We start from the raw sequence: 24,391 nt of genomic DNA on the forward strand, positions 1-24,391 counted from the left end.
CAGTGTTATTGGTGATAGTGACACTGTCCACCTTGATAACGTTTTTAATTTTTTAATGGCCATTAATCTTTTTAATCTTATTTAAGTGTTGCATATTTATTCATTACACCTTTTTAATTGTGGTTCCTTTTTTCCAGTTTTATTCTCTCTCGTTCAATTTGACATTGGAAAATGGCCAGAACATTAAATAACTCGACACCAGGACTGGAAAGGCCAACTTCAGGTGACTAACGCTGCTGTTTGAACTATTCGTTTGAACTACTCGTTAGTCATCCTGGTGAGTTGTTATTACACTTTTGCTGCATGTCATTTCACACTTTTACTACTTTACCTTTTAGTACTGGCCATAATGACACATAACCCGGAACCAGGACTGGAAAGACCAACTTCTGGTGACTGACGGTGGTTCTTATACTTACCTGTTAGTCTTCCTGGCAGGTTATGATCATTACCATTCTGCTACAGGTAGTCCTTTACAACTTTGTAGATTGGATGTCAACATTGGTTTTTACGCCATTTTCTGTTTTAATTGCTGTTTTGTTTTTACCTTCATTTACTTTTACAAATTTTACTCCATTTACTTGACATTTCTCTTTTTACTGGACCTTTGGCTACTCATTATTACGATTTTGCTATGTGTCTTTTAAAACTTCTATTCTTTACATTTTGATAATGGCTGCTATGACACATAACCCGGAGCCAGGACTGGAAAGACCAACTTCAGTTGGCTGACGGTGGTTCTTGAACTTACCTGTTCGTCTTCCTGGCGGGTTATGTTCATTACCATTTTGCTAGAGTAAGTACTTTACAACTTCTTTTACTCTGCTTTCTCTCTTAACGTTGTAGACTAGGTGTAAACATTGGTTTTATATTTTTTTGTTTTACCTTCATTTCCTTTTATGTATTTTACTACATTTACTTTATTTTTACCTTTTTACTGGAGGTTTGGCACAGATAGCCTAGCTGCTTTGTGCCATAAAACACTAAATCAATCAATCAATCAACCTTATGCCTCTGGATCCTATCACCTGCCAGCATCTGTTAGAGGCAGTACATGATCTTTTCTGTCAATAGACCATCAGACTTCTTCATTGTCTTTCTCCAGGCTCTTTCTTGTCCTCTAGAAAACCAAAGACTGACATCCTTTAACAGATTTGTTACACCTCACTAAATTTCTCAGTCTACTCCATTTTACCATGGAATCATTTCTCAAGGCTTATGAATGTCAGAAATGCTTACATGAATATTCAAATATCTGGTCAGTTGCAATCATACCTTTTGATTTGTTCATCACAGGGTGGTTTTTCAGTTTTACACACTGCTCTTTGGCCTTGCTTTTATTGGGTAGTCAGTGCAGTTGCTTGTTACCTTCATGTTCTTAGGTTTTATTTTCATCATTATTTGGACAGCTGGCTACTGTTAGCTCATTCAAAACAGGGGTCCACCATTCACACTCATCAGCTGCTCTTGGAGACAGCTACCTAATATCTTGTCCATTTGCATGTGTTTTTTTTATCAACAATCCTTTCAGTCAGTTTCAACCTTTTCCTCTCCAACTTTATTATAGTCCCCCAGGGACACAGTGGTATATCTATGGACTTAAACACTACAAAGCAGGTTTCAATACCCATGATGGGCAGAGCACAGATAACTTATTTTGTAGTTTTGTGCTTAAGTACAAATAACACTGCACAACAATTGTTTTGAAAAGTTTTTGCTGATTGTGACCAGTACCTGGTGGGTATGCACAAATGTAGTTTTGGTTTTGCTTCATCACGTAGGAACTCTGAGAAATAGACAGTTAACTGTTTACCAGCAATAACATATGTAATTGCGTTTATGTTTCTAATATGCTATTAAGTTCAACATAATTAAAAGTGTTTTGCTCCTGATTTTCATTTGTATTCAATGTCTGGTGCATCACGTTGCAGTGTACAACAGTAGTCAGCAAGCATTGACAGATTCCAGTTGCTCTAATAACATTTTTCCATTGTAGCAATGTCCTGGTGAAACCAAGATTTCGATGAAACGATACGTGATGGGCAAATTTGGATGTGATTTTCATGATCAGCAGCCAAACATCTATAAGGAACACCCAACAGTGTTCAAGAAACAAAAACTTTGTTGTACAGTGTAATTCAACTTGGCTTTTATTCTGTGTAGCTGTTAGTTCTCAATGCTTTTACTACTCTGAGTATTACAGTTTGTGAAGTTCTATCACTTTTGAAAATATGATTTTCTAAAGCACCTTTTATCCCTTTAGGTTGTGCTCATAGATGGACTCTTCATGGTAAATGGAATCTTGTATGGGACTCATTGCAAGCTTTTGTTTTCCTTTTTCTTACTCTAGTTCACATTCTGCAGTCATGGTTGAACAAGACTTGTGTGTCAGTGGGAATCCCACTTCCACCTCCTTGTCCAGATTTAGATATTTTCTTGGATGCATCGTTTCAGGGATAGGGGAGGAGGGTCGTTCAACAGAAAGTTTCAGGATATTGGTCTGTGGCTGAAAGGTATTATCATATTAACATTATGGAGCTTCTCACAGTACATCAGATAGTGGAGCATTTTCTTTATCAGGCTATAAATTGTCTGGTAATGATCTATTCTGACAATTCTACAGTAGTTGCTTATTTCAGTCACTAGGGTGGCACCTGTTCTGGATCCCTCTGTATACTTACATTGGATCCATGGGATCTTTTTGTTTGGACCCACATCCAAGATATTCATTTCATTGTTTGTCATGTGCTTTCAGTCTTGTCACAGATTGGTTTTACATCCAGACAAATTCTGATGAAGTAACCTCTCTGCCCTCTTGTTTTCCAGTGGCTTTGTCTTGAGTGAGGGTTGGAGGTACTTCATACATAGAGGTGTTGCCATGTCTCTCAACTGCAAATTAACTCAATTTTGGTCTCTGATCACTCATCCTCCTGTTTTGGTTGTCGAATCTTTCAGCCAGAATTGGACCAACATACATGTTTATTTTTCTATTAAACTTTTTCACTAGGTGACTTTGATCATTCATACCATTCTGTGTCAAGTCGTTCTGATTGCTCCTTCGTGATTTGCTCAACCATGATTCCATGGCTTCTCCAGCTCTAATTTACCCCTCCATTACCTCTCTCTTCTTAATCTGCTTTGTTCATCAGTGCTTCACCAAGCCCTTCATATTTTCAATCTTCATGCCTGGTTTTTATCTAGTCCTTGGCAAGGAGATCCAACTTGTCATGATGAGTAGTTTCATTTTTGACTTGTTTCTCTTACCCTTTCTCCATGGAAGTTGATCCACATATAGGAATGTTTTCTGCCATTTGTCTCCGGGCTGAGGGTTTTCCACTGATCAACCGTCTGTTTTTCATATTGCATACTTTCTTACTAGGCTTTTAAATCAAGTGGTCTTCTGTCTCTGTGATATCACATTATCAGACAGCCTTGCCCTACACCTTTCATTTCTTCCATTGTCATAGGTTATTCACCTCTCCTATTTTCCCTGTTGATGTTTTCTTCCATGCTATTATGTTAATGTGATCCTACACTGCTTCATTTTTCCTCTGTTGAAACCACTTGCCATGTGCTCCTTGTTTCCCCTTTCCCTTGAGACTTATTTGTTTCTCCTCCTAGCCTGTGCATGTCAGAGGTCTGATTTATTTGCTGTCAATGTTTCTTGTACTTTTTATCATATTACATATATTCTTTATCCGAATCATTCTTTTCTCCCCAAAACTTTGGAAGGTATGGAGGGTAACTCCTACATTTCATCATTTTCCTTTCTTTCCATTCCCCAACTTTATCCTGGAACCAGTTTGGACAAACTTCTACATTATGTATGTGTTCTTCACTCTTGCATTGTCTGCATGGCTTTCTTCCATGGTGCCCATTCCTGCCTCTTTTTTTCCTTAACAGCCATTCTTTGTTCATGATTTTTCTCCTTCCACTGTTACCAGTTGGGTTTGGCTTTTGATTCAGTTGGCTTATTCCTCTATCATCTTCCTCCCGTACTTTGTTCCAGGTGCCTTCTTATCAATTTCAATATCTTACACCTTCACTGGTATCTCATCTTCATCATCCATTGGAGGAACTTTTTCAATTGGGCATGTCAATTACTAATACATTCACATCTCACTATTTGCTTAGGATCATAGGTCCTTTCTCTTCAGGTTTTCATCATCTTCCTGGAGACATTCTTCAGACTTCAATGAAACTTTCACTAGGTAAGTTATCTCCACCACATTTACCCCGTTTTCTTCTGGTGGAGTTTAAGAGTTTTCATCACTTTCCAGTTCCAAGCCATTGGGATAGTGGACCATGGAAGCATCCTTCTGAATACATTAATGATGTACATAGAAATGATTATAAACCCATTTAGTTGAGAGTAAGGTGGAGGTGTTCTGCTGGTATAGATGGTATGTATCTTTTGACGTGAAACATAAAAACAAATGGGAATGAGAAGTCATAATTACAGTTCACTCCTTCAATTGGAATCCCACATCTTACCTCCACATAGATGTTGGTTCCTAGTGGTCAAGTTTTGAACTTAGAGTGGAAACAATCAACATAATTCCTCATATTTGTATTACAGATGTATTTATTTATCCATCATTTTTATTTAGTCAGCACTGTTGGTTACAGCAGAGGTAATTATGGATTGGTATGGTTCTTTCCCTTTGGCTGTCTATCTGTATTTCTTATTCTGAAGATGTTAATACATTTGGTGTGGTTCTGGTCAATTTCACTTTTGAAAAAAATGATTTATGTTAGGTAAATATCTTTGATACTGAATGTTGAGTTCTTGAATTGGTCCATCAACTTATCTTATTCACATGTGACCAGTTCATGAGTTGGGGAGGACAGCTTTTAGGTTCCCTCTGGTCTCATAAACTTGAATTAAAATGATATAAATATTCCTCCAGACTCTTCAGCATTGCCCCCTTCCCTACTTCTTCTAGTGCAGTTTGAGAGTTCTTAACCACTTTTCAGTTCCAAACTGCTAGGGTGGTGGACTGTGGAGGCATCTTCCTAAATGTGTTAATGAAATATAAACAAAATATAGAAATGATTATAAAACCATTCAGTTGAGAGTAGGGCAGTGGTGTTCTGCTGGTTTGTGAATATTTACTTGCTACAAGCTAGATGCTATGACTTTCTTACCACAGCTGGGGTATAACTTATTTCAGGTCTTTCTCTCTTTTTTTCTTTTTAATAGTGTTAATTCATATTTCTTTTCTTTCAAGTACCCATCTTATAATTTCTAAACTATAGATCTGAGCATATCTTTATGATTTGAGTGATGGATGCTTTGCATCAGAAAGGGCTGTTACATGCTCATTCTAAAACTAATCAGTTTTGATGGCATCACACAACCTACAATTTTATATATTGGTTGTGGCTGTGATGTGACCTGCTGATTTGTATATTTAAAATCAGTTTAAAATAAGATAATCAACCATATATACTTATAATTGTAAATTTATGGTCTATGATATTCATTTTAAATATTCTCTGCCAGTTAAATCTAACAATTACTTTGAGAAAGAAAACAAATAAAAAAGAAGTACCATTTTGTTATTATCTATACTGTACTTATTAAAGTAAAACCTAAATTAAAGTGAGTTGTAACCCTAGAACTGTATTTCTTCTCTTGTATAGGAACGAGCTTCATGCAGTATCATGGATGTATTGTATGTGTTGTAGAAATGTATAAATTATGGCATGGTGTAGATATGATGCAGAGGTAGTGTTGACTTGCATAGAATATTTAAAATGTATGTACTATGATTGCAGATAAATCATATAGTAGATGTTTTACAGGCTTGCAGTTTTGGAAAATGTGGGCAGTTTACTTGAGTATTTACTGTGCAGGGATTCTGCATATATGTTGGACATCTATTAGCATTTTGAGAGATATATTTAACAAGTTTAATAAAATTGAAATTATTTTAAGATTATGTTTTACTCCAATCAATTTCTTACAAGTCAGTAATATGTTTGTCAACACTGCTGTTATTTTCAACACTAGAATTAACAACCCTCATTGGCATTTTAAACACATTTTCTAAGCTATTTATCCATCATATTGCTTATGGGTCTATAATAACATATGCATTGCATACAAAAATATGCTTATAAAAAGAACTATTTAATCTCTCTAATTACTGGTGAACAGCATAGTGATAATTTGATAATTTTAGGGTTAAAGGTAAGGGTTACTACAGAATTTGTAATACAAACTTTGCAGTTCAATCACAGTAACAGTTTATAAAAACTTATTGGTATTAATTACAGCTCAAAATTAAATTATAGTAAAACACAAAAAGGTGACACAAGACTTGAACATTTTTGGATATGTTGTTTGTACTCTTCAGAAGCACTACTGTAGAAAACTTGCAAAAAATACACAACTAAATAGTAAATTCATGATTAATCCCATGTTATATACACATTTTACATAAATATTTACTGAGCTAATTCAAAATGGGGTATTTATAAACAGCAAAAACATAATGTTACAATTGAATGGCTGAATATAAAGTTCCAAAACAGTATTCTTGTTCCTTGGACTTGTAAAAATAGGTGGATGTTGCAGCACTCCCAGTCTTTAATAATGGTTATGAGTTGGACTCTTTTTTTATTGTTATTATTTATCATTAATGTAACCTTGTATTATTTATGTTGATCTCAATCTCATATGACAGGTTATATATTTCATGTAATTTATCTTAGGGTTTTTCAGACGTAGAATGATGGTTACTGCATTGAGCCCGGCATGGCCAAGCCTGTTAAGGCGTTTGACTTATAATCTGAGGGTCCCGGATTCAAATCCCACTCACACCAAACATGCTTGCCCTTTCAGCTGTGGGGGCATTATAATGTGACAGTCAATCCCACTATTTTTGGGTCAAAGAGTAGCCTAAGTGTTTGCAGTGGGTGGTGATGACAACTGTCTTCCCTCTAGTCTTACACTGCTAAATTAGGGACGGTTAGCTGATGGCCCTTAAGTAGCTTTGCGCAAAGTTCAAAACAACCAGGTTACTGCATTGTTGTCAAGACTTTGCAACATTAATAAAATGTTTATTAATGCAGAGATTTAGTGTTAATTATTATTCTCAAGTATCTTTCAAATAAATAGGTAATACTTTTCACTGTAATTATTTCTTCAACCACTTATGTTAAGGTTATGACAACCAGATACCAGTCATAGTCATGGTCAGTAATTCATGTGATCAACTAATAATAATTAGTAACTAAGATTTTATAACTAGATATTGATTACTAATGAGTTTTTACTCTGTGTTGTAGCTGCTATCTTCACAGCAGTTCTGATAAGGATTATTTGCAGTGCTGGTAGTCACTAGGATTGGATCCTTCTTGTTGGAAGTCCGATGCATTATCCACCCATCTGGGCCTCCTCCACATTAAAGCTTGATCCACCTAACTATTTAAATGTTTTTCATGAAAATATCCAGGTTTTGTTAACTTCTAGCTCTATTAGATTGATTGAATATTTATTTAGGTGGATATAGACAGCTTCTTTTTTTTTTTTTTATTGTGACTGGATCATATCCTAATATTTCAGCATTTTTCTCGTTTATTGTACAGTCTTCTCAGATATGAAAAGCTATTATAGTTAGACTGGTATTATCAAGTCTTGTAAGTCTATTATACTCTTGAATTCTAACTTTTCTTGGTCTTTACATTTCGCCTAGGTATTAGAATCCACTTTCACAGGGTGGTACTGTCAGTGGTGTTTTTTCATTGAGTTTTTAGATAATTTGGTCTATTTTTTATCATGTGTTCTGGATATTTGTTGTTAAAGAGAATTATATTAATATGTTTTCCTTCCCTCTTATTAGTTTCCTTGGTATTACAGATCTTATTAATTCTTGAAACTGGGTGTCTGTGATGCCTGTTTTTACACTTGTAACCTATCCCAATATTTTGTCCTTATCTGTAGATTCATATAAACATCTGTGGTGCGTGAGTTATGTGTTTTGGTAACCATCATGCCAAGATATGGGAGATTGTTAGCTGCTCATGTGGTTAATGAATTCTTGAATCTTATCTGTAGTGTATGGTTATAGTGGGCTTCCACTAGAAAAATAACTCTCTTTGCCACTGTGGCTAAACAAAGTAATTTTCTTTTAGCCACAGTGACAGTTGTTTAGCCAAAATTTTAGGTCACCAAAAACTATGTTGTGTGTGACTTTTAATATACATCAGTTACATCCAGTAAAAAATAGTTATAATTATGTGAAAATCTACAAGACATTAAGTTTTGTACTATTTTTTTATTCCCCAGCAATCTTCTCCACCAAAAAAAACAAAACAAACAAAATAACAAAATAAACATGATATAGAAGAAAATAAAGAGATACATTTCTCAAAATAACACAAACAAAAAATGACTTAAAACTAGAATACGGTAGGACGACTAGTAAGTAGATAAATCCAATGGCAGCTCTTCAGCCAAATCATTCTCAACAGAAGATGTGGTAGAAGTTGACATCTGAGGTTCCGAAACACATTTCTTCAGCAGGGAATGGTACCCATGCCTCTCTTTCTGAGTGCCCCAGTTTCTGAATACAGAGTCAAAGTTAAAATGATCTAAAGGTTTGGACTCCATGGATAAGTTCAGTAAAATTATTGTCTTGGCCACAGACAGACTGCTCCTGGCATCTGTTTTGATGCTGTTGTACCTGCTAATTCCCTGCTCACAGTCAACAGATGTAACTGGAATTATTAATCCAATTTCTGCAAGCTGAGACAGATTTGGAAAAGTTTGACGGGTCTGGTGGATGTATTCCTTGTAGAAGCTCTTCATGTTTATGTTTTTGTGAGCATCCTGTTCCATTATGTTCCTTAGTAGCAGCCATTCAGTCAGTGCCTCATCCTCATTGTGTTTTGAAATAAGACCACCAATTAAAGTAATAAACAAAGATATTTGGAAGAGTTGGCTAGCTACTTAAGTTTTGATAGGTATTTTCAAAATGTTTCACTTTTAGAAAATTGTCAAATTGCCTTTTGTTTTAAGAAAATACTGTAGAAAACAGAAAGTATCTTATTAATACCAGAATGAAGAATATTCTTACATTGAATATTTGTAATGAAAGGAGGGAATGAAACTTCACAGTTGGGATGACTTCCTTTGCTTGTACAAGTCATGTGGCCATTTGTGCCTGAATGCCACCTTTACACCCCACATACACATTCACAGCAGCAGTTGACATGTCCTTCTTCAAAACTTGTGATACTACTGCACTGTGATGATCTTCTGATCATGCATGCTTTGCCAAGTCGTCTTTTTTAGGCTTAGTAGCAGTTTTCCCAGTGGTAGCATAAATATTTGTCTTCTTGTTGTCCCTGCATAATTTGCAATGAAATGTATTTTGTTGGGAAACATGTTCCAGCCAAGGAAACTGTGAAAACCAAGTTTCTTTAACAACTCTGTGAAAATTGCTGGTATATATTTTTTTCACACCGACAGTCTGATTACTGCTGCAAGCTTCAGTTTCTTCAGAGTTGTCTTTTCTTCTGAAATGGATTTCCCACCATCAGTTGATGTTGTTGCTTCGACCTTCTTTTGAAAAAAAACTTTATATATCTAACTATTTAGATGTCTTTTTATCTGATCTAGGAGTTGTCATGATCTCAATTCAAACACATGTCAAATAAAACTTGAGATTTCCACTTTGATACAGACCATGTGTTGGTTTGACAAAAGTCAGGTTTTCTCTTATTACTGTTTGTGTACCACGGGCAGAATCAAACATGTAGCATAAGAAATGAAAATAAAAGAAATCATTAGCACAGCTGAGTACTGGTGCAAGGAATGAACTCTTGGCTAGGTCTTCTTGTTGGTAGTTCTTATCTTCAAATTGGAAGTAGGTTATAATAACTGAGGATCTGTTATTTAGGAGGTTGTCACTTAGGTCCATTCTGTAAGTGTTCTACCATTTTCAAACTGTGGGCAGAGTATTTAAGATAGTGAAGATGTTGGATACAATTAAATCTGATTATTGTCTTATGTTGTTATCCTAATTGCTTTTACAAAAAGTGGACTAAGTTCTCAACATATAAGGATGTTTTATCTCTTAAATGCAGAAAACAGTTATTCTTAGGTTTTTTCCCAAAGATGCTGCACAATTTAAAAAAATAATTTAGTTACTAATTAATAATTACACTTAGTTGACCATATAGATTACTAATGATGATAGTGAGTTTACCAGTATTATTATTAGCTATAAAGTTTTATTGAATAAGAAAATGCATTCACTGATATTTGTTTGAAAAAAATATATTTGTAGTTCTTATTGGTATGCTTGTTATTTAGTTTATATTTCTGTTAAACACCTTTCAATTTTCTAAAGAACTTTTCTGTTACAGAGAAGCCACACAATCCCATGGTAAATGCTGGAGCAATTGTTGTTTGTTCATTATTACTTAATATTGTAGAGGTAGGTGTTAAGTATTCATGTATAAATCAGCTGTATGAATATTGTAGTGATCAGATACATCATAAGTACACATATGATGATACTAACTAAGGAAGTAAATGTAAATTATTATATTCCTTGCCAAGAAGTTCTTCCATCTAGTACTTGATATCTAGCAGTAGTTTTCCTTAAAATCAGAAATCAGTTAGAAATATTCTTGAGACTTTATTTTCTGGTATATATAAACTTAATTATTTTTATATTCACACATGTATATATATGGTAAAAGAGCATTTAATGATAAATATTTTTATGCTTTATTTTTTAGCCTGAAATGAGAGCATCTGAGAAATTTGACTGGGTAAGTAAATTTCTTATGTAGTGTTTATAATTGTTACACTCACATAATTTTTTTACGAGTGTGCATATGAAGTAACTGTTGTTGAAAATTTAATGCTATGGTTTGTTCCAAAGTTCTGGAAACTTATTTTCAGGGAAAAAAATGGTTATTATTTGACTTCTGACATTGCAGATATATAGAATAATTAAAGTTTACAAAAATACATTTTGTTTGATTAAGTATAATTACTATAATATGTATTGCATATGACTATATACACTAAACTTTTATATGGATAGGTGAAAAATCTGGTTACAAAGCATTTCCATTATGATATTTTATCAGAAAACTTTAACTCCCTTATTAATGGTGTGATGTACAGTATTTCTACATCATCTATAGCAGAAGTAATTTTAAAAAACCCTAAATTGTATAAAAACATTGATTTTTTGCTAGAATTAAAAACTGTAACTTTAGGATGTAGCAAATATATACAGATAAAGTAAGCAGAATGTGATCCACAGTACAGGTAACTAACAACTGAAGTTGCTGGCATCAAGGATTGTAACCAAAGATACAGCAGTGCTGTTAAGAGACATCAGCTAACCACAGTCAAAAACTGTTAAATCATTATTGGTTTTATATCACAAAGATAAAACTTCTACTAAATAAAAAATAAAACAGAGAAATTTAGTGTTATTTCTAACTAATTGTATATTGCTTCTAAATAACTAAATGAGAGTTGGTATTACATTTACATAATTTATAGATTGTTTTGAAAAACAAAAAACTGAGACTGAATATGACTAGAATCCATGATTCTACTAACTGAATATATGCTTTAATCATTTATATTACCAGATTTCTCCTACTGCAAGCCTCAGTTTAATTTCTTTGGATATTAAAAAAAAATTAAACATCTAGGATTTGTCAAGAATAAGAGCTTTTAGTGTTAATGGTACCTTAAAATAGTTGTACTTCTGAATAAATGTTTTTAATATTGTGATGTAATGTAATGATATTTGAAGGTATGTAATACTTCTGTGACACTTAAACTAACAGTTTTGTTGAACAATAAAAATTGTACAGATCTAACTGTCCCATAAAAGTTTAAGTATTTTGCTGGACTAATTCCAATGGGAAGAAATTATTTATTTTAAATTCTGACAAAATTTGGGAATAATTTTGTGAAATAGGTGTATAATTATTTTTCAAATACATTTTTCTCTGCTGATGTAGTAGCATCAAAAATCAATTTTTCATAAGTAGTTTAAATATATATTTTAGTCAGATGTATTCAGTTAATGTTTCTATATTTTCATCCAGGTGATCTGTATATTGTGTGAAATTTTTGTTAACCAAATAGTGTAAAGTAATAAATGTACTAATCCTTTTACTCTGGTAAAGATTGCATGTGTCAGTTTTTAAAAATTATCACTTTAGCCCAGTGTCTGTCTCTTGGGAGAAGGTAGGTCCATCTCTAAGATGAAACAAATGCTGTTACACATTGGAATAAGTTTTTTGTCCTGTATAAATATTGTTTGGAGTGACTGGTGGTGATAAAACATTGAGTTCTGGTCTGTTGTATTTTGAATGCTTTTCTCAAAATTTTGCTCTCTAATTCAGAATTTCTTTTTCTTTCTTTCTTTGTCTTATGAAGACATGATATGGAAATATATTTCTTATCTACTGTTTACATTTCTAGTAAATATTCCTCTCAACCTCAGCAGTCAATAAACAAAAACTTGCTTCACCTGTTCACAGATGTTTATTCCTTTCCATAACTCTCCACAATAACAATTATTCTCTGCACTGTATTTCCTGAATGTTGATTCAGGAAAGAAATACATGTTATGCATCCAAAGACTGCATCATTTACTTTGATTCTATACTTGTACTGTGTTTGGAAGTCTGCTTAAATTTTATCATTTTTGTAAAGTGTATAAGTTGTCTGATAAAATGGCAAAGATACAATTTGTTTTACATGTTTTATAAGTGCACAGTTATTCTTGTGCTGAAAAACAAGTCTTAAGATGCCAAACAAATTATAACTGTTTACTTTTAAAAACTGTAAGTCTTATTACCTAACAAGCAAAATAAGCCCTTTTTCTTATGAGAGGTCTATTTGATATTATTGTACACAAGTTTGGTGTGAATGTTAAATAATATTTCTTGTAATGTCATTTAATGCAAGAGTAAATGTACTAAGTTTATGGAAGAAATATCCATTGTAATTGTCAATGTACAATGAAAAGAACAAACAGCTAGTGCTAGCAGTATTTTTTGGTAAAACTGATTTCCCTAAAGAATAAATCAGATTAATGGAGTATATTACAAAAGAATCAGTAGGATAAATTGCAGAGTGGTATTGACTTTAACTAATACTAATTCAGTTTGAGCAGATAAATAAGCAGACTGGATACAGTTTTTAATACACAATAAAAACAGTATTATTTATATCAAACACACCAAAACATCTAAATAGTGGATAACCATGAATCAACTAAGCTGATTCTCGGTTCAGTACATAAATGTTTAAATCTAGTGTTTCTTAATTAATGGGGAAACTATGAGTGACTAATGCTGCCTATATTATTTATCACTTCCATCTGGTTTACCAGTGAGGAATGATAACTGTTGATATTTTTGCTCAACCTACAACATTAAAGATATTACATCCATAGACAGAACAGGTGTTATCTCCACAAAGGAACAAAGGTAGCTAGAATGAAATCAACTTAGTAACTTTCATGACCACTTGTTTGGAAACTGCCTGCATAGACTTAGAAGAAATGAAAAATGTAGAGAACTGTTTCATGAAACTTATTTTCATACACATTTTCATGAAGTAATTTTTTTAAACAGCTATTATGCACTACAATTAATTTATGTAGCTTGCAGTATTCTTTCAGAAAGTATTTTTAAAGTGCTTAATTTTTAAACATATTTTTGTAATTATTTTTCATAGATGACACAGTACTTTAAGGCTATGGCAGGTGGTGAATACCTTGGTTTTAATAATGCCACGTAAGTGTAATCTGTGTATAGTATATCTTTTTCACAAAATAGAAAGTAATTGGTTACTAGTTTTTAAGAAAAGTAAACTACAATTAATCTGCATTACTTAAATATGCTAGTAATGTATTTTTTTTACTGTTATAACAAGAGTTCCTGGGAGTGAAGATTTTTGTCAATTTGTGATGTAAAGAAATTCTGTTGTGTTTTTTTCAAATTTCTGCTTGTATTATTCTGAACTATTGGTTTAATTTTATAAGACTTGATAAATTTAAAAAATATATATATATTATACGTCCCAATAAACAATCAAATTTAGGTAAATCTTGTAATTTCTGTGGAATGGTTGTTAACTTTGCAATTTAAGTAAAAAGAAAACAAACTATTTATTATCAGTCATCAGATAAAAATATATTGTTTTGTCAGTTTTAATGTATTTATTAAGCTGAAAACTTGTAATAATTAGATGAGTAGAAAATGCTTTTCTAGTTAATGTAGTTAGGCACATGCATATATGTAATATAAATCACTATTAATACAAATTCTAGTTTTCAAATGTTTGGAATTATCCTGCATATTAAAAAATGGTGATATGGCTAAATACTGTTTTGTTTTTTTTCCCACTGTTCTCATTAGATTTCTTTCAGAGCGAGAAGCTGCAGATCGAAACTATGCCATAGGATTTTACATGAAGGAGAATAAGTGTTTTCCAGAAAAAGCAGTCTTAAAAGAAATTATGGACTTTTATTTCCAAGTATGCTGATCTTTGATAAGACTGCATTGTTCTCACTGTGTAGGAAATTAGAAATATGCTAAAAACAGTTATCCTTAAGCTAGTTTATACATTCTTTTTGACATCTTTAATGGTTTTAACATTATGATGTTTTTTTTATTACATTTCAGTAGTGCCTTTCACACTCGTATGTGTGAGTATATATTTTTTTAAATCATTACAAATATTTATATAAATTTTCAGGTGTATGTAATTTCTTTGCTTGCTTGATTCTTTTATCATACAATTTGACATTAAGTTTATGATGTAATTACCTGTAAAATATCATTGTTAGACCCATGTTATTAATGTTTGTTTATTATTTGATATGTAGATGTGTTCTCTGGAAGTAAATAGTGAAACCATCTCTATTATGGCTGCCACTCTTGCCAATGGAGGTATCTGTCCAATCACAGGCCAGCAAGTAATTGATAGTCACGCTGCTCGTGATGTCCTTTCATTGATGCATTCTTGTGGAATGTATGATTATTCTGGTCAATTTGCATTTAAGGTAAAAACTATTATTTTTTTTTAATTTTTGGTATCTATCTGTATGAGTACTTTAAAGTATAATCTAGAATTTTGCTGGTGTGGCTAGTAAGATAACTTCCTAAAAATACTTTGAAAATGAAAAATCCATTATCATAAATTGTTTATTTGAAGAAAAAAACGTTGTTGTAATATAGAATATGTGAACTTTAGTGAAATAACTATATTTATTATAAATTGCATCATGGTTTTTGTGCTTTAAAATATTTTTATTGCACTAGTTTGTTTTTTTTAAGTAGAAAAACATTTTAAAAAGTGTCAGAACTTAGAAATACTTAAGTGTTGTGGAACTTGAAATATTTTTTCTATATGAAGTTTTGAATCATAGTACTAATGTTATTTGTTTTTATTGAGGTTTGTACAGTCTTTAGCATGAAAGCAGTTAATACTTAGTCTTAACAACACAGAATAACAAACTGATAACAGTTTCTTTTCTGTATTCTGGCCTTGTAAAACAGCTACTTTTAAACATATTTCAGTTGTTTTATCATAACTTTTAACATAGTAACTTTGTAGTAGTTTAATTGGAACTTTATCAAGCCACTATCTTCATTTTAAATCTTAATTTGATCCTTTCTGTAGGTGGGTTTACCAGCAAAGTCAGGTGTATCTGGGTGTACTATGATTGTTGTACCTAATGTGATGGGAATCTGTCTTTGGTCACCACCTCTAGATGTTTATGGTAATTCAGTACGAGGAGTTCAGTTCTGTGAGGTAAGGAATTATACATTAGCTAAATGTTACAAGTATAGTAACTAATGGTGCTGTATTTTAGATGGATGTAATTCTAAAGTATAAATATTAGAAATTAACTCTTTTTCATACCTTAGTACAAAAGTAGATATTTAATATGTTTCTTGTTATCTTGACAATGTCTCTGATATCTAGTTTCATGTTGTTTAAAACTCCTTTTTGCAAATGAATGTGGTTTTCTTGAAAATGAGCTCTTAAAATTATTATTTTCTTTTGTTTTATAAATTTATGTATGTTGAAACTTCAAATAAATATGTAATGTACCAAGTAATCAAATTAACAATGTCACATATCAATCAACCATGTTGTTACTAGAATACAATAAAATATGAATTTATTAACACAGTGCATATTTTGCAAAATATCAATAAGAAATTAAGTAGTGCCTGACCAGGATTCTGTAACTAAATATTTGAATTTTTAATTACAATCTCAAAAACAGCAACATTGTAAATTAGCAAAACACACAAAATAATAATAGCAACAATAACAAAAAGTCAAAAAAACTATAACCAGACAAAACCACAAGATTGTTTGAAATAACAGTATTGCAGTAATTTGTTTTAAAATCAAAATTGTACACATCACAGTTTCACAGGACTAACAGCTTATCATTTCTGTTACATAACCACATGTGAATTTAGTATTCATATGTCACTGTCAGGGGAACCTCATGGTGGTCTAACTTTAAAATTACTTGTTTAATATCTAATGCACACTAGGAGGCAAGTAATCTAGCATTTAAGGAAAATAAATATAACTGAATTAAATGATAGAAGGAAAAGTACATAAATGAAAACAAAATCAAATCATGACTGACAAAAAACACTTGTCTCACAAATGTATGGAAAGCAGAATAAAGAATTTTTTTTATGCATTGGATTTGGAAGTAAGTAAAACATCTGTATAGTTATGTAACTGTTTATATCCTCTTCCAGCATTTTATATACAATTAAAATTTTTTTCAGACAATTATATATAATTTTTTTTTTGTATTTAACACACGTAATTTGCTATCTCTGAACTTGTGTTTAGTTTTCTTCTTGTTGCATGGGTTTTCATCATATTGAAGTCTTAATATTTTAAAGGTAGCATAACAGAAGCCAAGATGATTCAAATCAAACTGTTCTATTGTACTTTAAGCTGTAAAATGAATACTTTTATCCTTTCAGGAATTTATTCGCCTGTTCAATTTCCATCATTATGACAATCTTCGACACACAACTCAAAAAAAAGACCCTCGAAGACAGAAGTATGAAACAAAAGGGCTTAAAATTGTTAGTTTGCTGTTTAGTGCTGCAAGTGGAGATGTTACAGCAATGAGGAGGTTAGTTTCATTGTTTTAGATTTGCTTGTTACATTTTTTCTCTTAGTGTAATGGACAGAATGTGTTCCTTGGAGAATATAAGTAAATGCAAACAAATCATCTAACTAATTATTTAGAGTATTACAGAAGTAGCTGTACTTAGATACATGTGATACTTTGTATTTAATATCTTGACCAGCTTATACAGACTCTTGTAAGAATCTGAAGATAATTTTGTGTCGCTCGTGTACTATATTTGACACTTGTCTGTAATTTGAGGACGTTTTTCTGAATTGAACTTTCAAATAAACTCACAATATTCTCCAAAGTTGAAATTTAACATTTGATCTTGAACATGAAATATTTTTAGCAGTTCATCTTGAACTATTTATGTTGAAGTTAATCTCAGGGTTAAATACATCATTAGCTTAGAAATCCTTTGTTAAATTCAGCTGCAGTTTCTTTGTAATGAAATTCAGGTATCTGAATTCAATGCTTGTTCATCATTGAGGCACCAACTTTCATATGTGTGTGAGAATCATTCAATAAATTGAACTTCAGTAATTACTGTGAAAATTACCCTTGTGTGATTAAACTTATACTGCATCTTTTCATGCATAGTGTTGAGTATCCTTACTGATTAACCCTTTTGCAATGGGTCAGGGTTCAAAGGCCAAGTCATTGCATTTGTTGACTTGCATTCAAATTTTATTGAACTACTATTTGATAAATTTATGTCAGTAAGTTTGGAATCAAATTGTAGATTATAATTCAAACTTTGGTATTATATACGAGTTAATTTCTTTATTTAAAAAGTAAATATTAAAAGAACACATTTAAATATAGATTTTAATGAAACACATGATATGTTGAATGCAACGCTGTTTAAAATTAAGTGTTTGTGATGTCAAAATACTAAGTCTATAACTTCCTACAAATTAAGAACTCAAATTACTAATATTTACAAGCTAGAATATAAAATGAAAACCTTATCTTTTTATTTTGCTGAGATATGGTTTGTGTACTGAATTAAACACAGTGGTCCTGTTCAACTCTTTTCATTTTTTAAAATGGTTCCTTATGTAAGTGACATGTGAATAATCAATCAACAGCTTTGAATGTCCCCAAAGTGACTCCATTATCAAATAAATTGTTTTTATTTCAGGGCAAAAGCTGGAGTAAAAGGACTCATGAAGGTGTCAAAATTTGTTCCATAATATTGTATTTAAACTTTATTTTAGATTACAGGTGTACTTCTACTGTTAGCACCCTGAGTGGCACAGTGATATGTCTATGGACTCGCACTGCTAGAAACTGGGTTTTGATACTTGTGGGCAGAGCACAGATAGCCCATTGTATAGCTTTGTGTTTAACTTAAAACAACAACAATAAAAAACCTACTATTAACACGTGTATCTCTGCTTACAGTGAAGCTCATATATGTATATGTGTATTGTACTTACTATAAAGGTCACACATGTCCACTTACAAGAACAAATTTGCAAGTTGCTTGTCTTGATTTGATGTTATTCACCTTTCAGGCACTACCTATCTGGTATGGACATGGAACAGTGTGATTATGATGGAAGAACAGCTCTCCACTTAGCAGCAGCTGAAGGACACTCTGAATGTGTCAGTTTTCTCCTGAAAGTGTGTGGGGTTGAACACCAGCCAAAAGATCGGTAAATAGTTAGGTTAATTTTTTAACATAATATTTAAGGGACAGCAAAGGATTTTGTTAGTCCATCTTAACTCTCCCATCCTCTAAGCCAAACTAAAACTATTAAAAATAATTAAAGCGAACCCTTATCATTCATACTTTTACCAATCTTTCTTTTAAACTCACTCAAATTTACTGCCCTCACAACATCCAAAACCAACCCCCCTCCTTAGGCCAATCACACAATTTGAAAAATAAATTGTCATAGCTGAAGATCATTTCTTCTGTGCCTAAATCTATATCTGTGTTCTTTAGTTCTACAATTCTTGCTGTTAAATATGAAATATGTTGATGTATCAACATCATCAATTCCATTTACAATCTTAAATACTTCAATCAGATCCTCTCTTTTTCAAGAGAAAACTGTCTTAAGGATCTCGATCTCTTCTAATATGACAACCCCTCTATCCCAGGCACCATTATCGTCACTCTTCTCTTCCTAAGGTAAGGAGCCAAAAATTGAACACAGTACTGCAAATCAGACCTAACCAGTGACCTGTACAATGAAATTATAACCTTTTTAGACTTGTATTCAATATTTCTGTAGATACAACTTAAAATCCTATTTGCCTTACCACTAGCAACAGCACACTGCTAAAATGGTTTAAGATACTGATCAACCACAACACCAAGATATTTTGTTTCGTAACACTGTTAAAAGTTATAACCATTTAAATTATGCCTATAAATGAAATTATGAGAACCCACATGCATTATCTTGCATTTATCATAATTAAAACCTGTCTTCCATTTATTTGCCTGACTCACTAAATGATCTAAATCCTTTTGTAAAGCTGCAGCATTCTCTTCACAGCTAGCAACATCCAAGACCTTACTACAATCAGAAACTTTTGAGTAATTTATAGACAATTTGTTCATCTGTGTCTTTGATGTAAATCGAAAAGAAAATGGTCCTAAGACTGATCCATGGGGTATACCACTTGCAACATTAATCCACTTTGATTGAACTCCATTTATAACAACCCTCCGCCTTCTTCCATCAAGCCACTGTTATATTCAATTAGGTAAATATAGGGATAAGTTTTTATACAAGTGTTTTAATGGCACTTCAGATACACCAATTTCACACCTTTACCCTCATCAACAAATGCAGGAACATTTTCAAAGCATATCAAAATATTTTTTAGGCAAGATAATCACTTAGTGAAACTGTGTTGACTATCTAATAAAATTCTAAATTTTGTTAAATGACTTTTCAAAGTATCTTTTATGAGACTCAAAATTTTTCCCACAACTGATGTAAGACTAACAGGCCAGTAATTACTGGAACAACTTTTGTTACCTCCCTTGAAAATGGGAGTGACAGTAACTAATTTCCAGTTTGTTGGTACTTGTCCACTACTCAAGGACTTGCAAAAAATGTAGCAAGTGTCTCACATATACAATCTTTGAACTCCTTTAAAACCCTCAGGGAAATATTACACTGGTTTGCAAAAAAATATTTTTTGTCTGATGCAAGAATGTGAATAGGTGTTTTTTACTAATTTGGGTGTGCTGAATTCAAATTTATAAACAGTTTTGCTCTATCACCTCTAGTTTTCTGGCTTTTAAATAGCCTCATTTTAGTATATACGTGTTTATTTCAACAGTTGCAGCAGCTTATTACAGATAAAACAGGATAGATAAAGAACATTGACGGAATAAATATACTTGGATGACACAATGTACACAATTCATAGTACCGCAGACAGTTAGAAGTGTGTTTTCTTAGATGATCTGGTGTATTTTGCCTCCGGGGATGTCACGCAAGAGCATCCAGCAGAAGTCTCCCATCATGCTGGGGTTCCACTTGCCTTGGTAGTTGCTCTCCATCTTCGTAATGTCTTGGTGGAATCTTTCTCCGTGCTCATCACTCACTGCTCCAAGGTTTGGAGGGAAGAAGTTGAGGTGGGAATGGAGAAAATGAATTTTGAGTGACATTCGGCATCCCATATTCTCATAAGTCTTTAGCAACTTCTCAATACAGGCTTGGTAATTTGGTACGCGTGTGTTACCAAGGAAGCCACTACAGACTGACTTAAATGCTTCCCATGCTCTCAGTTCCTTTAAGGTAAGAAGCTCCTCAAAATCAGTATCCTTCAGCACTTCTCGGATTTGAGGTCCGACAAAGATGCCCTCTTTGAGCTTAGCAGCACTGAGACCTGGGAACACAGTAGATAAGTGTTGGAAGGCAGCACCATTTTTGCCCATGGCCTTCACGAAATTCTTCATCAAACCAAGCTTGATGTGAAGAGGAGGAAGAAGCACCTTCTTCATGTCAACCAGAGGATTCTCCTTGATGCTGTGTTCGCCAGGAACGAAAGTGCTTCTAGACCCCCAGTCTTTCTGCTTGTAATGCTGGGATACAGCTCGACTATTCCAGAGACAGAGAAAGCAACAGTACTTTGTGAAGCCCGCTTGCATACCCATAAGAAGACCAATGACCTTGAGGTCCCCACACAGACTCCACTGGTACTGGTTGTACTTAACAGCTTCTAAAAGAAGCTCCATATTGTCATAGGACACCTTTAGATGGACAGAGTGTGCAGTGGGAATGCTGGGATATTTATTCCCGTTGTGCAGAAGCACAGCCTTGAGACTTCGCTTGGAAGAGTCTATGAAAAGACGCCAGTCTGAAGGATTGTGGCAAACCAAGGAAAGTGAACAAGCCAGGTACATTTGTGCAGTAGCACAACTTGTTTTCCATGTCGAAAAATGAAGCAAGGTCTTTGTTCCGATTCCTGAAACTGGTGATCCTTACATCTTCCTGGACTAGGTTCCACTGTTTAAGCCGAGAATCCAAGAGCTTTGACTGCTGTTTTGACAGATACAAATCACGAGCAAGGTCATTCAGGTCTTCTTGCGTGATCCAGTGTGGCTCGTTGCCACTTGTTCCTGAATAAGAAGAGTCAATATCTTCGGAAGAGATTGACTTGGCAGAATCTTCCCTTGGAGGCATTTCTTCATCTGATGAGGAAAGAAGATCCTTATTTACTGGAGGTGTTGGGACAGGAAAATCATCTGAATGGGGAACGGGTCTCATAGCAGATGGAAGGTTGGGATATTTGATCTTTTTTCTAGAAGATGCATTGAAATCAGTTATATTTGTTAGACAAAAATAACAATCATCTGCATGGCTTCGTGGCTCTCTCCAAACCATCGGGACTGCAAAGTTGAAAGCCGCTTTCTTGCCATTAAACCAAGCAGTTAGTCCATTGTAGCAGGGTTTACAACAGATGTGTTGAGCCCAAGATTTGTCCTGATCACCAATTTTACAGTCAAAATAATGAAAGTAGGCAGTTCTGAGGAGGGAAGTGATGGTTCGACGCTGTGCAACTGTCGTGAAGTCCCCACACACGTAACAAAAACAATTGGCCTTGTTGAGGCATCCTTGGTGTTTTGACGAGCTTGAAGCCATTGGAGAATCTGAAAAAAAACAAAGTAAAATTAAATCATATGTAAGGCAATAATAATTATAAAAGGCCGTTGGAAATTGTAATACAAATATATACCCAAAAGACTGTGTAACACAATTGTCGAGGGACAACAACCTCCTGCGCTAACTGCCAGTGCACTACTGGCTGTTGATTGAGACGTGTTGGCTACGCTTAACTGCCAAAATACGTCTTGATATATAGCTATATATATAATGTGATGCTATCACTTACATTTATTGCATAATAACTAAAAAAGAAGACATAAGTCACACAATATTAGAAATTAACCCTGAATGCATATACGCCTTCATGTACAGTATGCATATCTAAAAAACTAGAGGTGATGAGTAAAAACGGATTTCAAATCTGAATTCAGCACCCCCAAATAAGGTTAAAACAACTATTTTTGTGCTTGCCTCAATTTCTTTGTAAACCAGTGTAATTTGGCCCAGGAGCCTCATCATTCTTTAAACTTCCCAATTTTATTTTAGCAATCTCAGAATTTATGTAGTTGTCTTTTTCAGTTTTGTTTTCACCTATCAGTTGCTCAAAATGAGGAATGCTGGTTAAATCTTCATTGGTAAAAACTGAAGAAAAAACAGAATTTAATAAATTAGCCACTTCATAACCATCAGATACAAGCCTTCCTATCTCCACCTTAACATCTTGTTTACCGCTTATGTACTTTCAAAATTTCTTACTGTTAATTTTAAAGTTTTCAGTAAACTTTTTTCATACATCCTTTTGAATGTCCTAATTCCCTGTTTGACCAGTTTATTTTTGGTATTCTGTAATCTTCTATGATACCAGTCAATTTTTTTAACATGTGGTGCTTTTCTGTAATTCTATTTTATATACTTGTTGTAAGCCAACCTGTTTTGTTTTTTTGTTTGTTTTTTTTTACTTGCAGCTACCATTTTCTTTATGTAGGGAATATATTTGTTTTGAATATTGGTAACTTTCTCTTTAAAACATTTGCTTAGTGTCTCCACATAACTCAGCTGCCCAATTCAGAACAGATAATTCTTGTTGAATTCCTACAAAAATCTGCTTTTTTTGAAATTTGGAATCAAAATATCATTATTTCTGATTTCCATATGCAGCAAAACATCAAACCTAATACAGCAATGACCACTTATGCTCAGGTGTTCCCCAGTTTTCACCTTCTCAACCATTTCTACATTAGAAGTTGATATCAAATTCAAAATAGCATTATATACTCTTCAAAAAAAGAAATGCAAAAGGGATATTTTTGTTATTTTAAAGAGAAATATATGTAATAACGTTACAAGCTCAGAGTATGTGATGTTACACGTGTTAAGGCACTGATTGTCAGACAAAAATGACAATAAAAGTTGTGCACTTTAAAAACGGAGGAAAACATCGGATTTTTTGCCAAAATGCATGCGTGTCCAATAAATTTGTTTCAGAGATCTGCATGTTCTGCAAGTGCAACATGTGCAAAATCCCTATAAAAGTGACGGGTTCTCGGTTTCCATAGCTCAGTGTTAAGCCACCGACACGCAATACAGTTACGCCAAGACTGACTGAAGCACAACGCAACAACGTCATTGGTTTCTTGGAAGCAGGCGAATCTCGATCAGATGTTACCAGAGCTGTGAATGTCCACCCAAGCACCATCACAAGGCCATGGAATCGTCACCAACAACATGGATTAACTCATGACCGTCCACGATCTGGCAGACCTCGTGTGACCACACCCGCACAAGATCGCAACATCCGGTTATGTCACATTCGGGATAGGACCACCACTGCGACATCTACTGCCTCAACCATACCAGGGCTGCGTCAGATTTCTGGTCAGACTGTACGCAACCGTCAGCAATATTCTTAGGCTCCATGTGCAACCCATCATGGTGAACATCAACGACGTTTTTCAACATGACAACGCCCGTCCTCACACAGCCCGACTTACCACTGTCTTCTTGAGACACCACAACATCAACGTTCTTCCCTGGCCCTCGAGATCACCGGATTTAATCCCAATCGAACATCTTTGGGACGAGTTGGACCGACGTCTGCGACGGCAACAACCTCAATCGCGGACT

The 24,391-nt window shown here is 33.6% G+C and overlaps 1 protein-coding gene across 6 annotated transcripts in view; it reads left to right on the forward strand.

Moving 5' to 3' along the window:
- LOC143249292 (glutaminase kidney isoform, mitochondrial-like) overlaps positions 1 to 24,391 on the forward strand; it is a 62,573-nt gene that overhangs the window by 31,398 nt on the left and 6,784 nt on the right. For all 6 annotated transcript variants that reach the window (XM_076498863.1, XM_076498865.1, XM_076498868.1 and 3 more), the window contains 8 exons: positions 10,381 to 10,451; positions 10,759 to 10,791; positions 13,739 to 13,797; positions 14,422 to 14,539; positions 14,892 to 15,068; positions 15,689 to 15,820; positions 17,032 to 17,186; positions 18,707 to 18,847. In XM_076498863.1, the coding sequence (XP_076354978.1) occupies positions 10,381 to 10,451; positions 10,759 to 10,791; positions 13,739 to 13,797; positions 14,422 to 14,539; positions 14,892 to 15,068; positions 15,689 to 15,820; positions 17,032 to 17,186; positions 18,707 to 18,847 (886 nt within the window). The remainder of the gene's footprint in view (positions 1 to 10,380; positions 10,452 to 10,758; positions 10,792 to 13,738; positions 13,798 to 14,421; positions 14,540 to 14,891; positions 15,069 to 15,688; positions 15,821 to 17,031; positions 17,187 to 18,706; positions 18,848 to 24,391) is intronic.

This window comes from Tachypleus tridentatus, chromosome 4 (genome assembly GCF_004210375.1).
Source record: "Tachypleus tridentatus isolate NWPU-2018 chromosome 4, ASM421037v1, whole genome shotgun sequence".
NCBI lineage: Eukaryota > Metazoa > Arthropoda > Merostomata > Xiphosura > Limulidae > Tachypleus > Tachypleus tridentatus.